This window comes from Myotis yumanensis, unplaced genomic scaffold, assembly GCF_028538775.1.
Source record: "Myotis yumanensis isolate MYYU_CA2020_CCGP unplaced genomic scaffold, mMyoYum1.0.hap1 SCAF_1, whole genome shotgun sequence".
NCBI classification, from domain to species: Eukaryota; Metazoa; Chordata; class Mammalia; order Chiroptera; family Vespertilionidae; genus Myotis; species Myotis yumanensis.
In genome coordinates, this window is record NW_027223752.1 from 190128873 (window position 1) to 190147783 (window position 18911).

Genomic DNA, 18911 nt, shown 5'->3' on the forward strand with positions numbered 1-18911 from the left:
TAGAGTTGTAAATGCAAGTGCCTATGGGGCCCAGGAAGGTAGTGTAAATCTTTTAAATAGGCCTGGTGTGATGGAATAGGGAACAGTGAGGACTGTGGTGACCTTCAGAGATCATGCTCTGTCCAACAGAGACGACAGCTACTCATGCCAACCTCCTGTCGCATTCTGGGAATGCAAATCCAGTTTTGCCAGATCTTCTGACTTAGAAAAATCTCAATTTTTGTATGGTATGTTTTCTGATTTTTAAAAGGCAAATATTAAACATTTTGAAACACTGGAAGATTCGGTGGGCCAAATACAACCAGTTTGCCACCCCTGGTCTCGTTACTATTAACTTACACAATGGCTGGTACATAGTAGGTGCTCAAAAATATTTGTTTAACAAATAAATATTTTTCATCTCCCTGCTTGAACCTTTACTACATAAATTAATGAGTGAATACATGAATACATACATACATAATGACTTCTTGCTATCATCAGAGAAAGTCTAAATGCATGATGACAGTATTTTCCCAAGGTGGGGGATGAACATCTATAGTAAAGGGGCATCACTGGTAAAAGAACTGTACAATTCAGGACGAGCTTCACCTTTGCATGTCTTGGTGGAGAAGTCAAGATAGTACTGTGGGGCGCAGTTCTCATTCTGACAATCCCCAAAGAGCAGGACCTTGTTTGGATCTCGGCAGGAGGTACAGCTGGCCTGTGAATCACAGCTTCCACAGTGCGGGTTGCATGCTGAGCAGATAGGAAAAGAAAATGACCAGATGATTACAATTGCAAATACTGACATACTGATCAAACCTAGACAGATGCTGCAAGGAAACAAAGCCCAGCTCCAACCTGTTCCTTAATTATGGCTCATAGCCCTCCCCTGTGATCAACAGAAACAGAGAATGTTAGTCTTATTTTCCAACATTAAAAAAAGATAATCTTATTTTCCAGAAAAGATAAATTATAAACCCACGAATGGAAATCCCACATTCAAATTGCCTTTGTGATTCAGCAACAGAATTTATACTTAGCCCGAGATCTCTGAAATGATAGATAGTCCAGAGTTTTATTTGAACCTTACTTCTTAAGGAATCAAGCCCCCTTAGTTAATGACATAGATTCAGATTTTATGTGATGTCAAGATTAAAATTAGGCATCAACTTTAAGATACAACGGACTTAAAGGTGGCCTGGCTTATTGATTTGCCCAGTTGTGATTCTTAGCAACCATTTACTTAATTTAGGCGTTGGGGGATGATTCCTAAATCTGATCATACTCCCATCTTCCCTAACTGAGCAACTGGCATTTCTCCATCTACTCAACTGTTCATGCTAGAAACCTGGGAGTCTATTTTGACAGCCCCTTTTCCTCACTCCCAATCACTCACTGGATCCTATTTATTGAACTCTCCTATGTAATTCTCAGAACTTTTTGCTTCTCTCCATATCCACACATGCCACCAATAGATCCAGCCATCATCATCTCCTGCTGGACTGCTACCATAGTCTCCTAATGAGTTTCCCTAACTCTAATCTGACCCCTTTGCGATCTATTTTCCATGTTTCCACTAGAGTAATATTTTCATTCATATTGCTCAAGCTCCAGAGGTCAATTTCATCTATACATTTATATTTTTCCTGAATCCTGAAAAATTAATTTCCAGCTTTCATTTCTACAAATATTGCTCCTCCATCATTCCCTTTATTTGCCTCACCTATAAATTTTAACTCACATATTTGAATCCTCTCAATATAATCTCCAAGTCTTTTGTCTTTAACTTGTACTCATTCTCCAGGCTCTTCTTCAAGAAGGCCTTCCCTGATTCTCCAGTCTAGACTAGGTCTCCCAGTTACTGTTTCTATAACACTCCATACATTTCTTTCATGCCATATATAACCATTTTCATTTAAGTGATTATTTAACATCTGTATCCTTTAAGCTAAAAGCTTCATAAAAGTAAAGGCCAGGTTTGCTTTGTTCCTTGCAAGAATCCCAGCACCTAACTGGTTATCTATCATCTTGTAGGTGTTTAGTAAATACTTGTTACACAAATGAAAGAAGCCAGATATTTTAATTATATACCCTCAAGCACTAGCATCTCTGCCTCATTCTGAAATCTCCTCTAAGTATAGGTCACAGGAAAAGTCTACAGAGTGATCATGGGAGTTTTAAATCTATGCGCTATCAAAGCATGAGGCACACTGCAGGAAAATCACCTCCCTGTGAAATAAAAAGAAAGAAAACCTCTTGTTTTACCTATAAGAAAAAGCAGTGATATCACATATTCATTAGAGTATGTAGATTTGTAATGAAAGGTCCCATAAAAATTCTAAATGGGAGTTTCAGATAATTTGGGAATAGTTAGAAAAGAATATTTTAAATGTTTATCCTTTTTTTGTTTTAATAGGATTTCTACACATGGCGCATCTTAATTTTGGCAAAGTGTTTGATAATGATCCCAAAGATAAACTTGTGAATACAAAAATAAAGGGGTCTAGTAGTTGTAGGTGGTTTTAAAGATGGTTGAAATGCATACTCAAACGTGATCAGGAAATCTTTGTAATTGGTAAAAGAAATGTCTAGTAGAGTACTATGACCAAGTCATTATTTTTTACTTGATCAATATTTTTATTAATAACTGTAATGAAAACAATGATGTCATGCTAATGGTATTGAAATATGCCATATATACCTATATAGGAAACACAGTAGTTAATTTTTACCAGCTGAAAGAATAACAACTCAAACCTATTTTGCCAGTTGAAGCAATAAACTAAAAGTAATCAGATAAAATAAACAAAACTATAAGCCCTACATTTATGTTCCATAACAAATTAACACAAATAGAGGATACAAAAGGCCTTAGACAGCAATCCCTATAAAAAAGGATCTGAAAGTTTTAGTTGATTAAAAGCTTATTACAAGTGTGATATGGGTACTAAGGAAATGAATACACTCTTGAGCTGAAGAGCCCACATGTAAACTAAATGTCACCTGGAACCCCCTACTTGATAGGGAGCTGCAAAAAGAGGCCCAAATGCCAGTTCCTTGAACTGGGGTCACAGGTCAGTACACAGCTGAGTTTCCTGTAATACTTCCTCAAGCCTCTGTCTGCCTCCATGCTCTTGAATCTTTCTATGCAGTCTTTCATTTCACCTTGCCACCTCAATGTAAAACTCAGCTCCTTCACTGACTTCCAAAAACTATAGCTTCACAATGAGCATCTTGAAACGTTAAGAGGATTTGGAGGGATGCACTAGTGTCACACTGAGAAGCACAGGCTTCCACTATTTCTGTCTGAACCATTCTTCCTCTCTCATCTATCCCCTCACCCTTCTCCAAGGCAATCTGCAAATGTGCTTGTCTCACTCAGGGCAGTTCTGCACATACCAGAGCCCCTTAGGTCCCCAGCTTCCATCTTCGGAGGGATGTGGATAAGGAGCATTTCTCCAAGCTATGAGGTGTTAGTCCTATTGGTATGACCACATCTGGAGTAGCAGGTGCAGTTCTCTAAGGTCACTAACTCCATGGATAATAGACAGTGAAGAAAGAGATGAGTGAACTAGTGATTAATTTACTTGCTCAAGGTAACAAAACTAGTAAGTGGTAGGTAGGATTTGAACTCCTGACTCTTGAGCCAACTCTCCTAACCACTACTCTATAATTGCTCCAACACTGTATTTCCTAGGACATAAAATTGAAATATCAGCACTGTATTTGTTAACTTTCATTTTCAAATGAGAAAGTATAACTATATATATATATATCTATATCTATATCTATATATCTATATATCTATATCTATATCTATATCTATATCATCTATATCTATATATCTATATCTATCTATATCTATCTATATATATATATATATATATATATTCCAAATGACACTTCAATGATTGAAATAAAGTCAGCCACCTCAGTCCATTTTCTAAAAGTGTTCTGTCATCTGTGAAGGATTTCCTAATTTGTTCCCTCAGATTTGCCCTTTCCCTAATTTATCCTAACTCTTTGTTTTGCCTGACTCAGTAATTAATCATATTTTGACTTCTTTCAAAAATAAGACATCTATACAATTAACTCTCATGCAAGACAAAATAACTACTGTATGGGCAGAAACTAAATACTCTGTGCATGTCAAGCCCTCCATATTGTCAATATTCAACAAATACATGTCAAAAACAAATTGAATCCAGAGAAGTGCTGAGGTCACTGGCTGTGTGCTAGAATGATCTCTGCTCAGGACCTTGTGATTCAAATGCTGAAGGAAACAATAAAAGGAAATAGACTAATATTTTTTATTTTTTAATAAAATAACTACAGAACAGAGAGATTAAATAAATAACTGACCCAAGATCACATATCTGGTACTGGCAGAGGAGAGGCCCAGCCCAGCACTTCGAATTAGGGTGATATCTGATTAAATCTGCTAATGGCATCCATATGCCTTTTTTAGATTAATTTTCATCCTTTTATAAAAATAAAGGCTACAGGTAAGAAAACGAAAGCAAAAGGAAAGGAGAGAAAACTCATGTTTTAAAACCTACATTGACAAGAATGGCTGTCATCGAGATAGTGCCCTGGGAAGCAGGTGGTGCTGCAGGTGCCAAGGTGGGACAGGACGAGGCCGGTGTCACATGAGGAGCAGGAGAAGGGTCCTCTGCCCTGGCAGGTTCTACAGGAGGAGTGACATTCTGCAGAGACACAAAGAGAACCTATGAAGCCAAACTCCTTTCCAAAGTAGTATCCCAAGAACTGTTCATAAAAGCCCAATGCTAGGGTGGGTGTGGGAAGGAGCGGGTCAAGCGGGGGAAAGGGGGACATCTGTAATACCTTCAACAATAAGGATAAATTTTTTAAAAAGCCCCAATGCTGAGAGCATTAGCTGGTCTGATTTATTATCACTGTTCTCCCTCTGCTCCCCTCCCTATCCCTCTCCTCCCCACCCCTCCCTTCCCCTCCTATTCTTTCTTTCTCTCTCTCTCTCTCTCTCTCTCCCCCCCCCCCCCAAGTCTTCTCAGCTATTACCTGAAAGAGAAACTCAACAGGCGCCACCAGCTCCTGTGTCCACTTACTTTTACAAGCTCTTTCCTCCGCATAATATCCAGAAGGGCAGTTGGGAACACAGTGGTCCCCCAGCAGCAGGAACTGGGTGTTCTGGCACCTCAGGCAGATGCTCCCGGGGCTGTGGAGATCAGCTGCACATTGCTGGCACAGAGGATGGCAGTCTGGAGAGGGCAAGGGAGCACACAGAAAGCAGATGATGGAAGCACCAAGACTCATCACTACACCAAAAGGGCAGATGGAACTGCAATTACCACCGTTGCAGCACAGACAGCTTGAGTGCCCCAAAGGCAGTATCTGGCAGTAGAGCAGACGTGAGGGATCTGCACAAATTGTGTGTTTGAGGTTTTTAGCAAATGGCCAGGCCCAGCACATCAATTGAGTTTTCATCCCTTTCCAATTGAACGACCTTCAAGTTCTAGGGCAGCTTGTGATAGAGATACTTGCAAGGGGTATACAGCGAACTGTCAGACTCACAGAAACAGTATCATCGATACTATCACCATTTCCCCATGAGCTCCGAGGACTCGAGGACAGCATGCACCCCCTTCCCCGTGCTTCTGAGCTGAGCTCACTGCCCTCCCAGATTTGGCCTTCCAGAGGCAGTACACCAGTCTCAGGCATTGGTACGGGGGGATTGAAGTTAGTAAATCAATGGGTTCAGATAGTGGAAAACTTTAATTTTTAACTAAAGGAAAATTTATGACAAAGAGTTATGAGTTGAAAATTCATTTTCATGACGCGAAACATAGCTCGCAGAAGCTCTGTTGTACCAGTTATGATTGAAGCTATAAGACAAATTACCTGGTATGGCGAGCGCTGCCTCTTGTTCTCGCCCATATAATAGACATCCTTTAATTAAAGAACTTGATTGTGTTCATCTCCCACTTAGGTGAAAACATCTGTCCTGATAATTACCCTTTAAGTCCCATTGACCATCCTCCATTCCAAAGGTGGAAGAAAATACACAAATCCATAATTACCCACCAACATAAACAGGGAGTAAAAGCCCGAGGAAAAAGAAGAGAGAGCTCTGGCTATAAGGCCTTTCCATCTTCCCCTTTGGATTCAAAGCACTGTTTGTACTTGCTAATGTCTCACTCAGGGACCAGATAGTCTTGTTTCATCTCAAAGTCTTACAGATATAGACTGGGATATCTACTGATGTTTAGACTAAAAACAATCCTGTCATTGAAACAGATTGCTGACCCCTGAACTCTACTAAAACAGGTCTTTCTCTCTGTACCTTCAGTCATACATTTTCTTAAGTGCTGATCATCCTAGATGTGTTCCCTGTGCAAGAAGCAGATTTGAGTCCCATACCCAGTTCCCACTCACCTGCATGAGAAGCCATGCTAGGACTTTTATAGTGACTCCAGCAGTTGAAGCAAAAGTCCTCAAAAATGCTGACCCTCCTGAAGCAGACAAACTAACAGCCCCTGACCTTTCTCTGAACTTTGGGAGTTTCAAGTTACAGGCAGCCCTTGCTAGTATTAGGAACAATTCTGAATATCCTAAGAGCCAAATTAAGCCTCATGACAGCCCTTCAGAGATTCATAAAGGAGATTATGACTGTATGGAGAGAAATATGATAAGGAGGCAATTTTCCTTGATTTAATGTATGGTTTCCACACAACGCCAAACTTTTTAAAATCTTTATTCCTGTGCCCTACTCACAGTGCCAGGAGCACAGCACTACATGTACAAAGGGGAGACTCAGAAAAGCTTTAAAAGTTGCTAGAGCAAATGGAGGAGGCTGTGCTTTGTGATTACGTAAATGTGTGGATACATGTTCGGATCGGGCACATTACTGACTCAAGGCGCGATTAGTTGAAAGGTCATGGCCTCTTCCTCTTTAAAGAAAGTATTTGCAGGGAGTTGTGGGCTCAGGCATGCATCAACAAGGTCTGCAGGTGTGCAGAGACCTAAACACTAGTTGCAACTAACTGCAGCTTTCTCTAGTGTGCAATTAGAGAAATGAAAAAGAGTAATCACCCAGGGGATGCTTTGAAGAGAAAGTAAGCAGGTCTCGGGAGTATTTTGTGGGTACAATAAATAAATATTTATGGATTCGTCTTATCTTAAGGATCTCTAGAAGCTGTTAAAAAAAAGGAGCATAATGTGTAGTATTATTTCTAAAGGAAGATAGAGCTGGGTTATGGACGCCCCTTCACACCTCATGGCAGCTGCTTTTAAACCTTTATTGCTCTTCTCTAGTCACCACCCCCACCTGCCCACCTCCTCCCTTCCCAGGTTATTTCATCTTCTACTTCTTTCAGCCCTTCAAGCATGAGCACCTTCAATTCCTCCCTGTCAATCTCAGCACATCTGTATTTACCCATTTTTATTTCAGTTCTCTCACAGAATGAAATGGCTAATTCTTCCACCTACATTCTTTTTTGTTATTGTTATTAATCCTCACCAGAGGATATTTTTTCATTGATTTTTAGAGAAAGTAGAAAGAAGGGGAAGAGATACACAGAGAGAAATATCAACGTGAGAGCAATACATCGATGGGTTGCCTCCTGCACAAGCCCCAGATGGGGCTGTGGATTGAGGCTGCGACCGAGGTGCACGCCCTTGACTGGAATCAAACCCGGAACGCTTCAGTCCTTGGGCCAATGCTATTGAGTCAAACTGGCTAGGCTTGACCAATTTTCAACATTATTTGAAATTCAGCATTATTGCATACTTTCCCTCATCTCTATTTACTTTCCTTGACCTCAACTTCCAAATCTCAGGCCTCTGCTTCTCTCCATGGTTTCATGTTAAGTTTTAAGACATATCACTTGCATGATGGAATGAGTACCCAGAGGCAAAGAGAAACCAATAACTGACAACTGAAAATATAAAACTATCAACTGAAGGCTGCCCAAAGCATCACATTAATCCAAATTGGGTTATAGTTTTACCTCACACACATAACTACCCGAGTCTGGAAAGTTGAACTCTCTAACTGTTTTGGTTCGCTACCTGTATTCATTCGTTATTCATTCATCCACAATTTAAAAAGTTTTCTAAACACCCAATCTCATGAATCGATTCATTCCAAAACAACAATGTGAGTGGGTCCCCTGGAAATACACTCATGCAAACCTCCATCGTATACAAGTCCCCAACAGAAGAGCACTTAAATAAAAATGCTCCAAAGTCAATCTGAAAGTTGACTGACTTTTATTAAACCAACCAGAAAAAAAAAGTAAATTCCTAAAACCCACGAAACACCTTTGTCTTAAGAAGCTTGACATCAAAATCACTTTGTAGGGGAGAGTATCTTGGGAAAGCTCAAAATGAGTGATGATGTGCAGGGAAAAAAGCCAAAAATCAGAGCAACCAGGGCTTGAGGATTAATACCAGCGTTCTGACTTGTAATCAGAGAAGTATAGTTCCCGAGGGCAGCCTACAGAATGCGGGCACAGCAGGCTGAAGTGGCCAGTCCCACCGGGCACCACCAGCAGCAAGCTTCAGGCGCAAGCCCAGGGCACCACTGTGACCTTCTTCCCAGGACAGGGGCTGAGTGGGACTCGAATGGGGATCTTGAGGTTTTATTTTTCTGACTACAGAGTGAACTATGATTGTAAATATTAAGAACATTTTTACAGAGTTTAAATAAGCATAAAAATCACCCTATGTAGGCCTTTCAGGTGAAATACTAACATTGACATTTTTCTTAGTTTTCTATACAATTATATATATATACATTTTTAATAAATTAGGTGATATTAAACATTGTCATGTAATATCTTTATTTTTACTCAATACCATCAGCATTCCACGTGTCATTAGACACTCTTTGTAAACATAATTTTTAGCCCTGACCGCTTTGGCTCAGTGGATAGAGCGTGGGCCTGCGGACTGAAGGGTCCCAGGTGCGGTTCCGGTCAAGGGCATGTACCTTGGTTGCGGGCACATCCCCAGTGGGGGGTGTGCAGGAGGCAGCTGATCGATGTTTCTCTCATCGATGTTTCTAACTATCCCTCTCCCTTCCTCTCTGTAAAAGATCAATAAAATGTATTTAAAAAAACACACACACACACACAAAAACATAATTTTTAGAGGCTCCATGATATTCAGTAAAACAATGATAACACCTTTGAATGTTTTAAATTACAGGTGACCCTTGAACAACACAGGGGGTTAAGGGTACCAACCCCGCGTGCAGTAAAAAATTTGTATATAATTATGACTTCCCTAAAACGTAATTACAGTCATCCCTTGGTATCTGTGGAGGATTGTGTCCAGGACTTCCTGTGGATACTAAAATCTGAGGATGCTCAGTCCCTTATATAAAATAGTGTAGAACAATGTATACAGTTGGCCCTCTATATTGTTAGATGCTTAACCATGGATCAAAAATACTATTTTCCCCTGGCCATTGTGGCTCAGTGGATTGAGCATCATTCCATGCACCAAGAGGTCACCAGTTGGATTCCCAGTGAGGGCACATGCCCAGGTTTGGGGCTTGATCCCCAGTAGCAGGTATGTAAGAGGCAGCCTATACCGCGTGGTTACCTGGGGCTGTCTTCTTCCCGCGCCCACACGGAGAAGGAGACTTGGATGGGTTCATGCAATCTAAGAGGCGCTTTCGGGATTGAAGAAATAATGAAAGACAGATATAAAACAGATTAAAAGCTTGGGCTGGGTGTAGTGCCTGCCCTCTGGAGGGACAGAGCACGCAGAGAGAGAGCTCTAGCTGCAAAAGTTGCTTTATTATATACTTGAGTTACAGGAAGTTACATCACATCTGGGTGGGCCTTTGACATCATGAGATCCATCCCTTAACACTGGGCGGGAGAGTCAAACTGGGTGGTGTCCAATCTTTTGACTAGTCCCGCCCCCAGGGAGTGGTTCTGCCGGCCCCCTGAGTCCAACTGAAGTAAATTAAGCCAAAGTGTATTCTAACAGCCCTTAGCAGCAGCCCATTGATATTTCTCTCTCACATTGATGTTTCTATCTCTCTTTCCTTCCCTTTCCCTTCCTCTCTCTCTAAAAAAATCAATAAAAACGTATTTAAAAAATATTATTTTCGATATGTGGTGGTTGAATCTGTAAAACCCAGAGACATAGAGGATTGGTTGTGTATTTACTGAAAAAATATCCATGTATAAGTGGACTTAGATTGTTCTAAAATCATGTCGTTCAAGGGTCAACTGTATTTCCTAAAAGACAATGTCAAAAGAGTACAATTCATATTATTATTATAGCTGGCATTTATTGAGCTCTGAATGTATATCAAGCACTATGCTAATTATTATAAATACATAATCACATTAGGAAGATGAAGTAGGCATTGTTATTATCCCTATTTGAAAGACAAAAGAAACTGAGACTTAGAAGTTAAGTCTTTTGCTTGCACACACCATATCCACACTGACTCCAGAGCATACACTTTTAACTACTAAAGACATGAAAAAATGCAAAATACTTAATAAGTATTAAAATTTTCTTCCAGAAAGCTTGTATCAATTTACATCTCAAAGAGCCATTCATGAGACTGTTTCATTATAACTTTGCCTGCACTGAGATTTTAAAAAGAGTAAAACAATCTTGGCTAATTTGGCTGGTGAAAATTGGTATTATTACATCATGAGATTAAACACTTTAAAAATATTTTATTTCAAACAACAAAAATATTTAACATCTAGTGTACTCATGGAGCTTTCAGTCTGGTGGAGAAAAGTGACCCTGGATGTATAAAATATGTAAAACCAAACAACAATCTGAAATATCAACCAGTGAGCTCTCTCCTCATCCACTGTAACCATCCCCCATTGGGCCAGGAAGAAAGGTATCAGAATCAGGCCTATGAAGATACCAAATTCAAAGAGCCCAGAACAGGTGAAAGAAGGAAAAACAGACTTGAATGTGCACTGGAGCTATCAGACCCAGTCCTCTCCCCACCAACATAACCCCTACACTCTCCACCTTTGTTCCCCAGCCTAGAAAAACCCTTCACTCTGGAGAGGAAGAAGAAGCAGGGAGACCATTTGCTTTGCCGCTGCCCTACCCCCCTGCAGAATAGGTTGGTGGCAGCCCAGTGGAATATCTAAGAATCCAAGAGTAGAGTGGACTTGGGCTGTGCTTCTTGCCTTAAAGAGGACTGTCTCCAAATGGAGTCCTGTGTCACAGGGCAATGGAGATGGTGGCACATCAGGACGAGCAAGAAGGGAGTGTATGGCAGACAGTGAGACACAGGACTGCCAGGAGTCTGTTACTAACGCTCCATAAAATGCTAACGGGACAATGAAAGCCTATAAGGGGTATCACTCAGTCCAGAAGGCAGTGAAGGCTTGCTAGAGGAGGCCGAGACAGGAACACTGTGTGCGGCTCAGCCGCAGAAGCCATACAGGATCTGGGTGGGTCAGTTTTGAAATAGCCTGTAAGTCATGAAAAAGGGTATAGATTTTATTCTATAGGCTACTGGGGGTCAGTTTATGAGTGTGTTTGTCTTTCACCAGTCTATTTACTGAGCTATGTGCTTTTAATACAGATGTAAATGGGAAATTATTGTATGAAAGGTAATTAATGATGGGAGAAGACATTAGAACTTCTACAGAAACCAACAATCCAAGGAAACATCCAGCAGCTCTCAATACAAAACCTCTCCTGTTCTCTCCCCTCCTCCCCTCCATTACGAATATAAAAGGCCCTCCTCTGTCAATAACATCCCACAGCTGAATTGCTCTCCACGGGCTTATGCTAGATTAGGTATATTAAGAATATTAATTATGATGTGTCTTGGTGTGGTCCTCTTTGGATTCCTTTTGTTTGGGGTTCTCTGCACTTCCTGGACTTGTAAGTCTATTTCTTTCATCAGGTAGGGGACGTTTTCTGTCATTATTTCTTCAAATAGGTTTTCAATATCTTGCTCTCTTTCTCTCTCTCCACCAAGACACATCATAATTAAAATGTCAAGAGCAAAAGACAAAGAGAGAATCTTAAAAGCAGCAAGAGAAAAACAGTTAGTTACCTACAAGGGAGTACCTATAAGATTGTCAGCTGATTTCTCAATAGAAACTATGCAGGCCAGAAGGGAGTGGCAAGAAATATTCAAAGTGATGAATAGCAAGAACCTACAACCAAAATTACTTTACCCAGCAAAGCTATCATTCAGAATTGAAGGTCAGATAAAGAGCTTCACTGATAAGAAAAAGCTAAAGGAGTTCATCACCACCAAACCAGTATTATATGAAATGCTGAAAGGTATTCTTTAAGAAGAGGATGAGAAAGAAAAAGGTAAAGATAAAAATTATGAACAACAAATACATATCTATCAACAAGTGAATCTAAAAATCGAGTGAATAAATAAACTGATGAACAGAATAAACTGGTGAATATAATAGAATCAGGGACATAGAAAGGGAGTGAACTGACAATTCTCAGGGGGAAAGGGATGTGGGGGGTGCAGGAAGAGACTGGACAAAAATTGTACACCTATGGATGAGGACAGTGGGGGGGGGTGAGGGCGGAGGGTAGGGGGGGAACTGGATGGAGGGGAGTTATGGGGGGGAAAAAGAGGAACAACTGTAATAATCTGAACAATAAAGATTTAATTTTTTTAAAAAGAAGAATATTAAGAATATAAGAACATAGGTACATGAAAGCTATCATGACCAGGCATGGAAATCTGGGGTGTCCTTTAGGAAAAAAAATAACATAAACATACCACTGGTTTGTCTCCCAGACAGTAACTGAGGAAGATATTTTCACAAATTGCCAGTTTCTAAAACACCTTTAGAAAGGAAAACAGAGTAGAATTTGGCCACATCAGTTGTACCTAGAAGGTGGCCCCTACCTATTTGTTGAATGAAAGAAAAAAATTATTGGAGTAATAGCACTAGGAACTTGGGAACTTGGAGGCCCTTGAAAAAGTTTGATATGCATTGCACCACCTGGTTTGCAAAAACTACTTCAGGCTAAGAGGGAAGGGCGCTACTCGGCTGTGCATGTGACAACATACAACTGCCTTGTTAGTACAATTGGAGATAACAAAGAGAAATATCTCCATGGTTGGTCAAATGCATTAATCATATTATCTAAACATAATTAAGAGGTGGTAGGAGCCATCTCCAGGCACTGCAGGAGGTGATGCTGTGTCCTGGGGAACTGCTAAGGCACCAGTCGCTTCAGGCCCAGTAAAATCTGTGGGCACATTTTCTAAAAACTAAGCTGATTTAGAGGCAAGTCTTGAATTCTTCTTGGTAGGCGTTGACCATCTGACAAATTCTAATTCATATTCTTGCTGGACCCACACTGGAGGAGCACAGCTGTCAGAAAGTGTGTCCTGCAATTGGCAGTATCCCTGGAGAGGCCAACAAACCACAGAGTGAATTTCTCCAGAATCACCTTCCATGCCCATTCCTCCCCACAGGTGATATTTGGAACAATTTCACAGGATACATGAGAGGAAGTGTATACGGTCACTGCTTAATCTGTACCAGGACTGCGGTTACTAAAATAGGGGCGCTGAGTGGCCAACCCACCAACCCAGCAGACTCTGCAAGATTAACATCCCATCCTAAAAGCCCCATCTGTGCAGTCAGGCATTTGCCTCTCACCACCACTGCCCACCCCCAGCCCCCGTCTATAACCAAAAGAGGAGGCTAACCTCAAATGTGTCTAAATGGGGAGTGGATATCCATTAAATGCCTAAAAACAGTGCCATTCCGGAGGCCGTCGCTCCCATTGCTACTCAGTAAGTAAATCCTTATTTGTCACTATTTCAATTACAGTGAAAAGTCTTTAAATATAAAACTCATTAAGGGTGACAAGGGAAGACAAGAGGCCCAGGATGCAGTTATTGATGGCCTGTTTCAGCTTCCTGGTGTAACATAAGCATGTGGTGGGAATGGGGGAGGGCAGATGGAATTCCAGTTGTTTATCTATGTGCCTGTTTGCTAACAAACCCAGGGAATTAGCACGTTAAACAAACAAATTAATGAACACATTACAAGGAAGCCTGGAAATGGAGTATTAGCTTGAGCTGAAATGAATACATTTCTTGCTTTTGAGCAAGCAAGGGATTCTATTCATTTTCTAAATATGCACAGCATGCAGATGTGCTAAAAATTGAAATAGCTAAAAAATTAATATTTTGACTCGGCAGCTGCAAAATCCTGTAATATGCCACCCTGCAGCTGTGAGGAAATGACATGTGGTCATCGCTGTATGGTTCTTTCTTCAAATCACAAAGGCTCTGCTTCGAGGATCACTGAGGATTACCCACAATCGTGATGGATGGAAGCACACGGCAGTGAAATGACTTATTTCACATCTTTGGAGCAAAGTCAAAAAAGCTTGAAGATATTAAAGTAAATGTGTACTGTCGAAGCAATGGCTTTGGATGTTGGTTTTATGGGGCAGTGACTCCTTAGCTAATAAATAATGACCTATAAAGACAAATTTAGACACACAGTGAGATTTTTAATAATCACCTGTCAGTCGATTAGGTTCTTAATGCAACCACATTAAATGTGTTTGGAAGCGGTTAAAATAATCAGCACTCATAGCTATTCCTCATCAGGAGAAAAAGAAATGGTTTCATACCAAAACTCAGGGCCTGTGAAGTGTGCATGGAATTTGAATTCTGATGACACTTTTAAAACCAACAGGGTGTTACTCATGAGATAACTACAGATGGATTCTGGGAAATAATCACGATGGCAGAGTAGAAAGAAGCATCCTCTCTTCCCTTTTGGATCATGACTTTGGTCCTAGCCCATCCCTGAGCTCTTATGAATCATGTGGGTCTTTTGTTTCTTTGGGGTTTTTTTGTTTTTGTTTTTTTAATATATTTTATTGATTTTTTTCAGAGAGGGAGAGGGACAGAGAGAAACATTGATGAGAGAGAAACATCAATCAGTTGCCTCCTGCACAAACCCTACTGGGTATGTGCCCGCAACCAAGGTACCTGCCCTTGACCGGAACCAAACCTGGGACCCTTCAGTCCGCAGGCCGATGCTCTACCCACTGAGCCAAACTGGTTGGGACTCTTTGTTTTTTTTGTTAGAGGCTCTGGATTAGTACAAAAACCATAAAACAAAACTTCCCTTTTTTTCAGTGTCTATGGCTTTTGTCTCACCCTGAAAAAAATCACACCCCCCGACCCCATAAAAAACATAACCCACTACAATAGACTGACCTGTAGGTTCTATCTCTACCCAGTGTGAACAAACTCACAAACATGTTGAGAAGGCTGCAGTAAGACCCAAAGTGTCACAGTTTGAAAAAGGAGGGGGCAAGAGGCACTCTCAGATATACGAGCAAAGCTCTTGTCTCATTTTTGGTGCCAGTTCTTGCTGCCAACAGGGAAACATGAGTCCCACTCCTGCCCATGTAACTAGCCTCCTATCAGTTTGTGTTTTACTCTTAGTTTACTTCCATGATAGAAAAATATCCACTTCTATTAATTAACATTCTTGGAACATCAATTGGGTGTGAGGTACTATGGAAGTTACTGTGGGAGACAGAAGCTTAAGCCAGGCTCAGAACATTCCTTTGAGATGCCCATGACAAGGTCTAATGTCAGAACAAAGCCACACCTACAATGCAATAGGTGTCAAAGGAGGACCAGAGAATATTTATCTAAAGGGAGTAATATTGCCTTTAGATAATGGACTTAGACTTGTATGCTTATTTGATGTTTACAAGTGGTGCTGGCTGAGAAATCCTAGTTAGAAGGCAAGAACAACATGCACAGGCACACAGGAGGGACAGTGGGCAGTGGGGAGCACCCAGCATAGGCAGGGGGGGGCTTGAAACTCAGGGCGACAAATGTATACTCAATGCGTGGGCAATGGGAAACAATCAACAAGTTCCCACCATCGAAGTGTTTTCTAAGCCAAAGCAGATCTTCCAAAAGAGTTACCCTCTCTTAGAAAGGAGTGGGGAGAACGTCAGTGGGGCAGAGCCTTCAGGAGAAAGATGAGCTTAGGTTTCTCTCTATTAGCAGAGAAAGGGGAATACATTTAAGAGGCATTGGGAAAGGAGAGTTTGCAGGATATGCAGTGATTAGAATGTGGCATGGGGTAGGAATGGGGGGTGGATTAGATGTAACTCAAGTGTTTTGAATTGCACTGATTGAAACATCAGCAGCAGGTGGACAAGGCGACAAAGGAAGAAAAGGACCTTGCGGATGGGTGGATCAGGGAAAGGAAGATGGGGTGGGTTTTCTTTGAAGAATTTTGAGTATTATATTCCTGTGGATCAGCTGTCCAGCAAGTAGATAAAAATGAGGGCCTGCAGATGATCATCATGTGTGTACCTGGGACAGACTCTAAGGAGGAAACAGAAATGAGGGTCGCATTAAGGTTGTAAAAGACACTAAGGTCCTAGAAGAAAGAGGGTGGGGAGGAAGAAGAGAAAGAGGGAGATGAAATGAGTAACCAGACAAGGAAATAACTGACTGGAAGGACCAGCTTATAGAGGTGATGGGGCAGATAGGTTCTGGGTCACAGATGAGGGGCCCCCTAGGCAGGATGAGGGAGCTCCTTTCTCAAAGGAAGAAGTGAGGAGCCCCAGATGGGTGGCTCAGTTGGCTGGAGTGTCGTCCCATACACCAAAAGGTTATGGGTTTGATTCCTGGTCAGGGCACATACCTAGGTTGTGGGTTCGAGCCCCTGTCAGGGCGTTTACGGGAGACAACTGATTCATGTTTTTCTCTCACATTGATGTTCCTCACTCTTTCTCTAAAAAAAAAAACAAAAACAAACCCAACAAACATAGAAGAAGGAGGAGGAGGAGGAGGAGAAATAATGAGGGAAAAGAGGCATCTAGAAGAAAATACCAGACATTTGAGCAGAAATGGTGAGTTTGTTGTTGTTTTAATTGGATTATGTTAATCTCCTAAACAAAAAAGAAAGCAAAGATGCAAACTGATCTGAGCAAAATGTGAGTTGAGAAAGAGTGGAGGGTGCATAGGGAAAGAGCATGGTGGGCAAGATGACAAAACATCAAAAAGAGCTATAAAGAGTATGACTGCTGAGAAGCAGAGAAGGTCGTATTGGAACTAGATCAGGTGATGAAGGCTGATGACAGAGTGACCCACATATGTCCTCTGAAGGAGCACTGCTTCAAAGCCTACCTCTACTGCTAGTAGCTGTGAGACATTGGTAAATTGACTAATGCCACCAATCTCCATCTCTTGGGCTATACTATTAGTCACAAGACCAACCTCCTGGGGTTGCAGTCAGGACTAAATGAGATCATGTATGTGAGGAGCTGGAACATAGTAAGTGCTCAATAAATATATCTGCAATAGATCAGATCAGAACTGACATTGATAGTGATGATCATGCATCCATCTGTCACTATTTTATCTATTAAAACCACAGAGATTTACATATAGAAAAGTAGGTAATTACAGCCCCTGCAGTTTTGCTCTCTTTAGTACTGAAAGGATTACTTAGGAATCTAAATTCAGCTGTGTTCTTTAAGCACAGACCCTCAAAGACCTTCTCTGCAATGTAAGCCCTGACCTGCAGTTCTTATGAAGATAACAGCGATCCTGACTTCACCGGGAGCCCTGCCAAGTTGAGAGTTTATAAGTAAGATCTTTCTGTCATTACCAAAGCTAGGTAAGACAGTGTTTAGTAAAAGTCACATGAAGAAGAAAATACAAGTTCGTTTTAATTTAGGAAGGCCCGATTTAGTCAGGTCATGTTCTTTTATTCTGAAAGGGAAAGTTCAAAGGAAAAAAAATGCTTTGAAATATTGGATCATCCTTCAGCCGACAGGGTGGCCTCTTAAGTAAAACACAAATCGGGAGAACAAGGAAGAGACAGTCATTGAAAGTCCTGGAGAGAGAGATTGGATATGCAATTCAGAGTTCAAGCAAAGGAGATAGGGTGACAAAATGAGAAATAAGGAAAGGAAGTGCATTGCAAAAAAAGAAGATAAGGAAAATAAACAAGCAAGTGTTAAAAAAATAGAAGACACAAGAAAATTGAAAAAATATAGAGATAGAAGAATAGGACCAGTTGGAATAAAGTAGGAGGTGAAAAAGAAGATATAAGAACCAAATAAATGAGTCACACTAGGGAGACAGATCCTTGCTATAATTACCTTATGATGCATTAGAAGGTGGTTACACCAGACATTAGCTCCCTGAGCATTTAAAACAGAGTTCTTGCAACTTTTCCCAACAGTGTCTCTCCAAGCTACCTTCATACAAGTCTGTATCAATCCATCTTTTAATCCACCAATCAAAACATCGTTCTTAAGTCTCTATAGTGCGGAATCACAAATTTCTATTGTGTGTAATTCTCTAGGTTCAAATCTTGGTTCTATCTTCCAACTTCTGTCATTTTGAGCAAGTTACTTAACCTTTCTGTATGTCAGATTCTTCATATATAACATGGAGATCAAATTAGTACCTATCTTGAGGACCATTGCTAGTATTAACTGGGAAAATGCATGCAAAGCGATTAGCACAGTGCTTGTTACATAATGAGCCCTCAGCACAGTCACCTATTATTAGACACCGGGAAACAATCCCTGACAGAGAACAGGCACTCGTCAATGACAAGTGCAAGGTAAGTGGTAGAAATAATCAGCATGCCAGGAATTACAATGCGGGAGAGACCAAGAGGAAGCTGGTACTCTTAGGGAAGGAATCTGAGCCAGGCCCTGAGAGATGAATGGGTAGGATTTTGAATCAGAATGAGGCAGTAACTGCTACACATTTGTAGTCTTCCAGTTCCAGCCCCAGGAGCAGCTACAGCAAGATGAAGGGCAGTGCCAACCTCCCTCCCCCTCACCTAGAAGCTGCTGTAAAACAGAATTGGCTCTCACCTCTCTGGCTTCAAGTCACTGTGTCTGGAAGCAGAGAGCTGGCACACTGGATGGCACAG

General features: G+C 41.0%; 1 protein-coding gene across 1 annotated transcript in view; it reads right to left on the reverse strand.

Annotated features, from left to right (window-relative positions):
- Window positions 1-18911, reverse strand: part of FRAS1 (Fraser extracellular matrix complex subunit 1) — a 444205-nt gene that overhangs the window by 163718 nt on the left and 261576 nt on the right. The window contains exons 21-23 of the mRNA XM_070394313.1: window positions 5073-5225; window positions 4545-4691; window positions 592-738 (exon numbers count right to left, since the gene is read on the reverse strand). Coding sequence (XP_070250414.1) covers window positions 592-738; window positions 4545-4691; window positions 5073-5225 — 447 coding nt within the window. The remainder of the gene's footprint in view (window positions 1-591; window positions 739-4544; window positions 4692-5072; window positions 5226-18911) is intronic.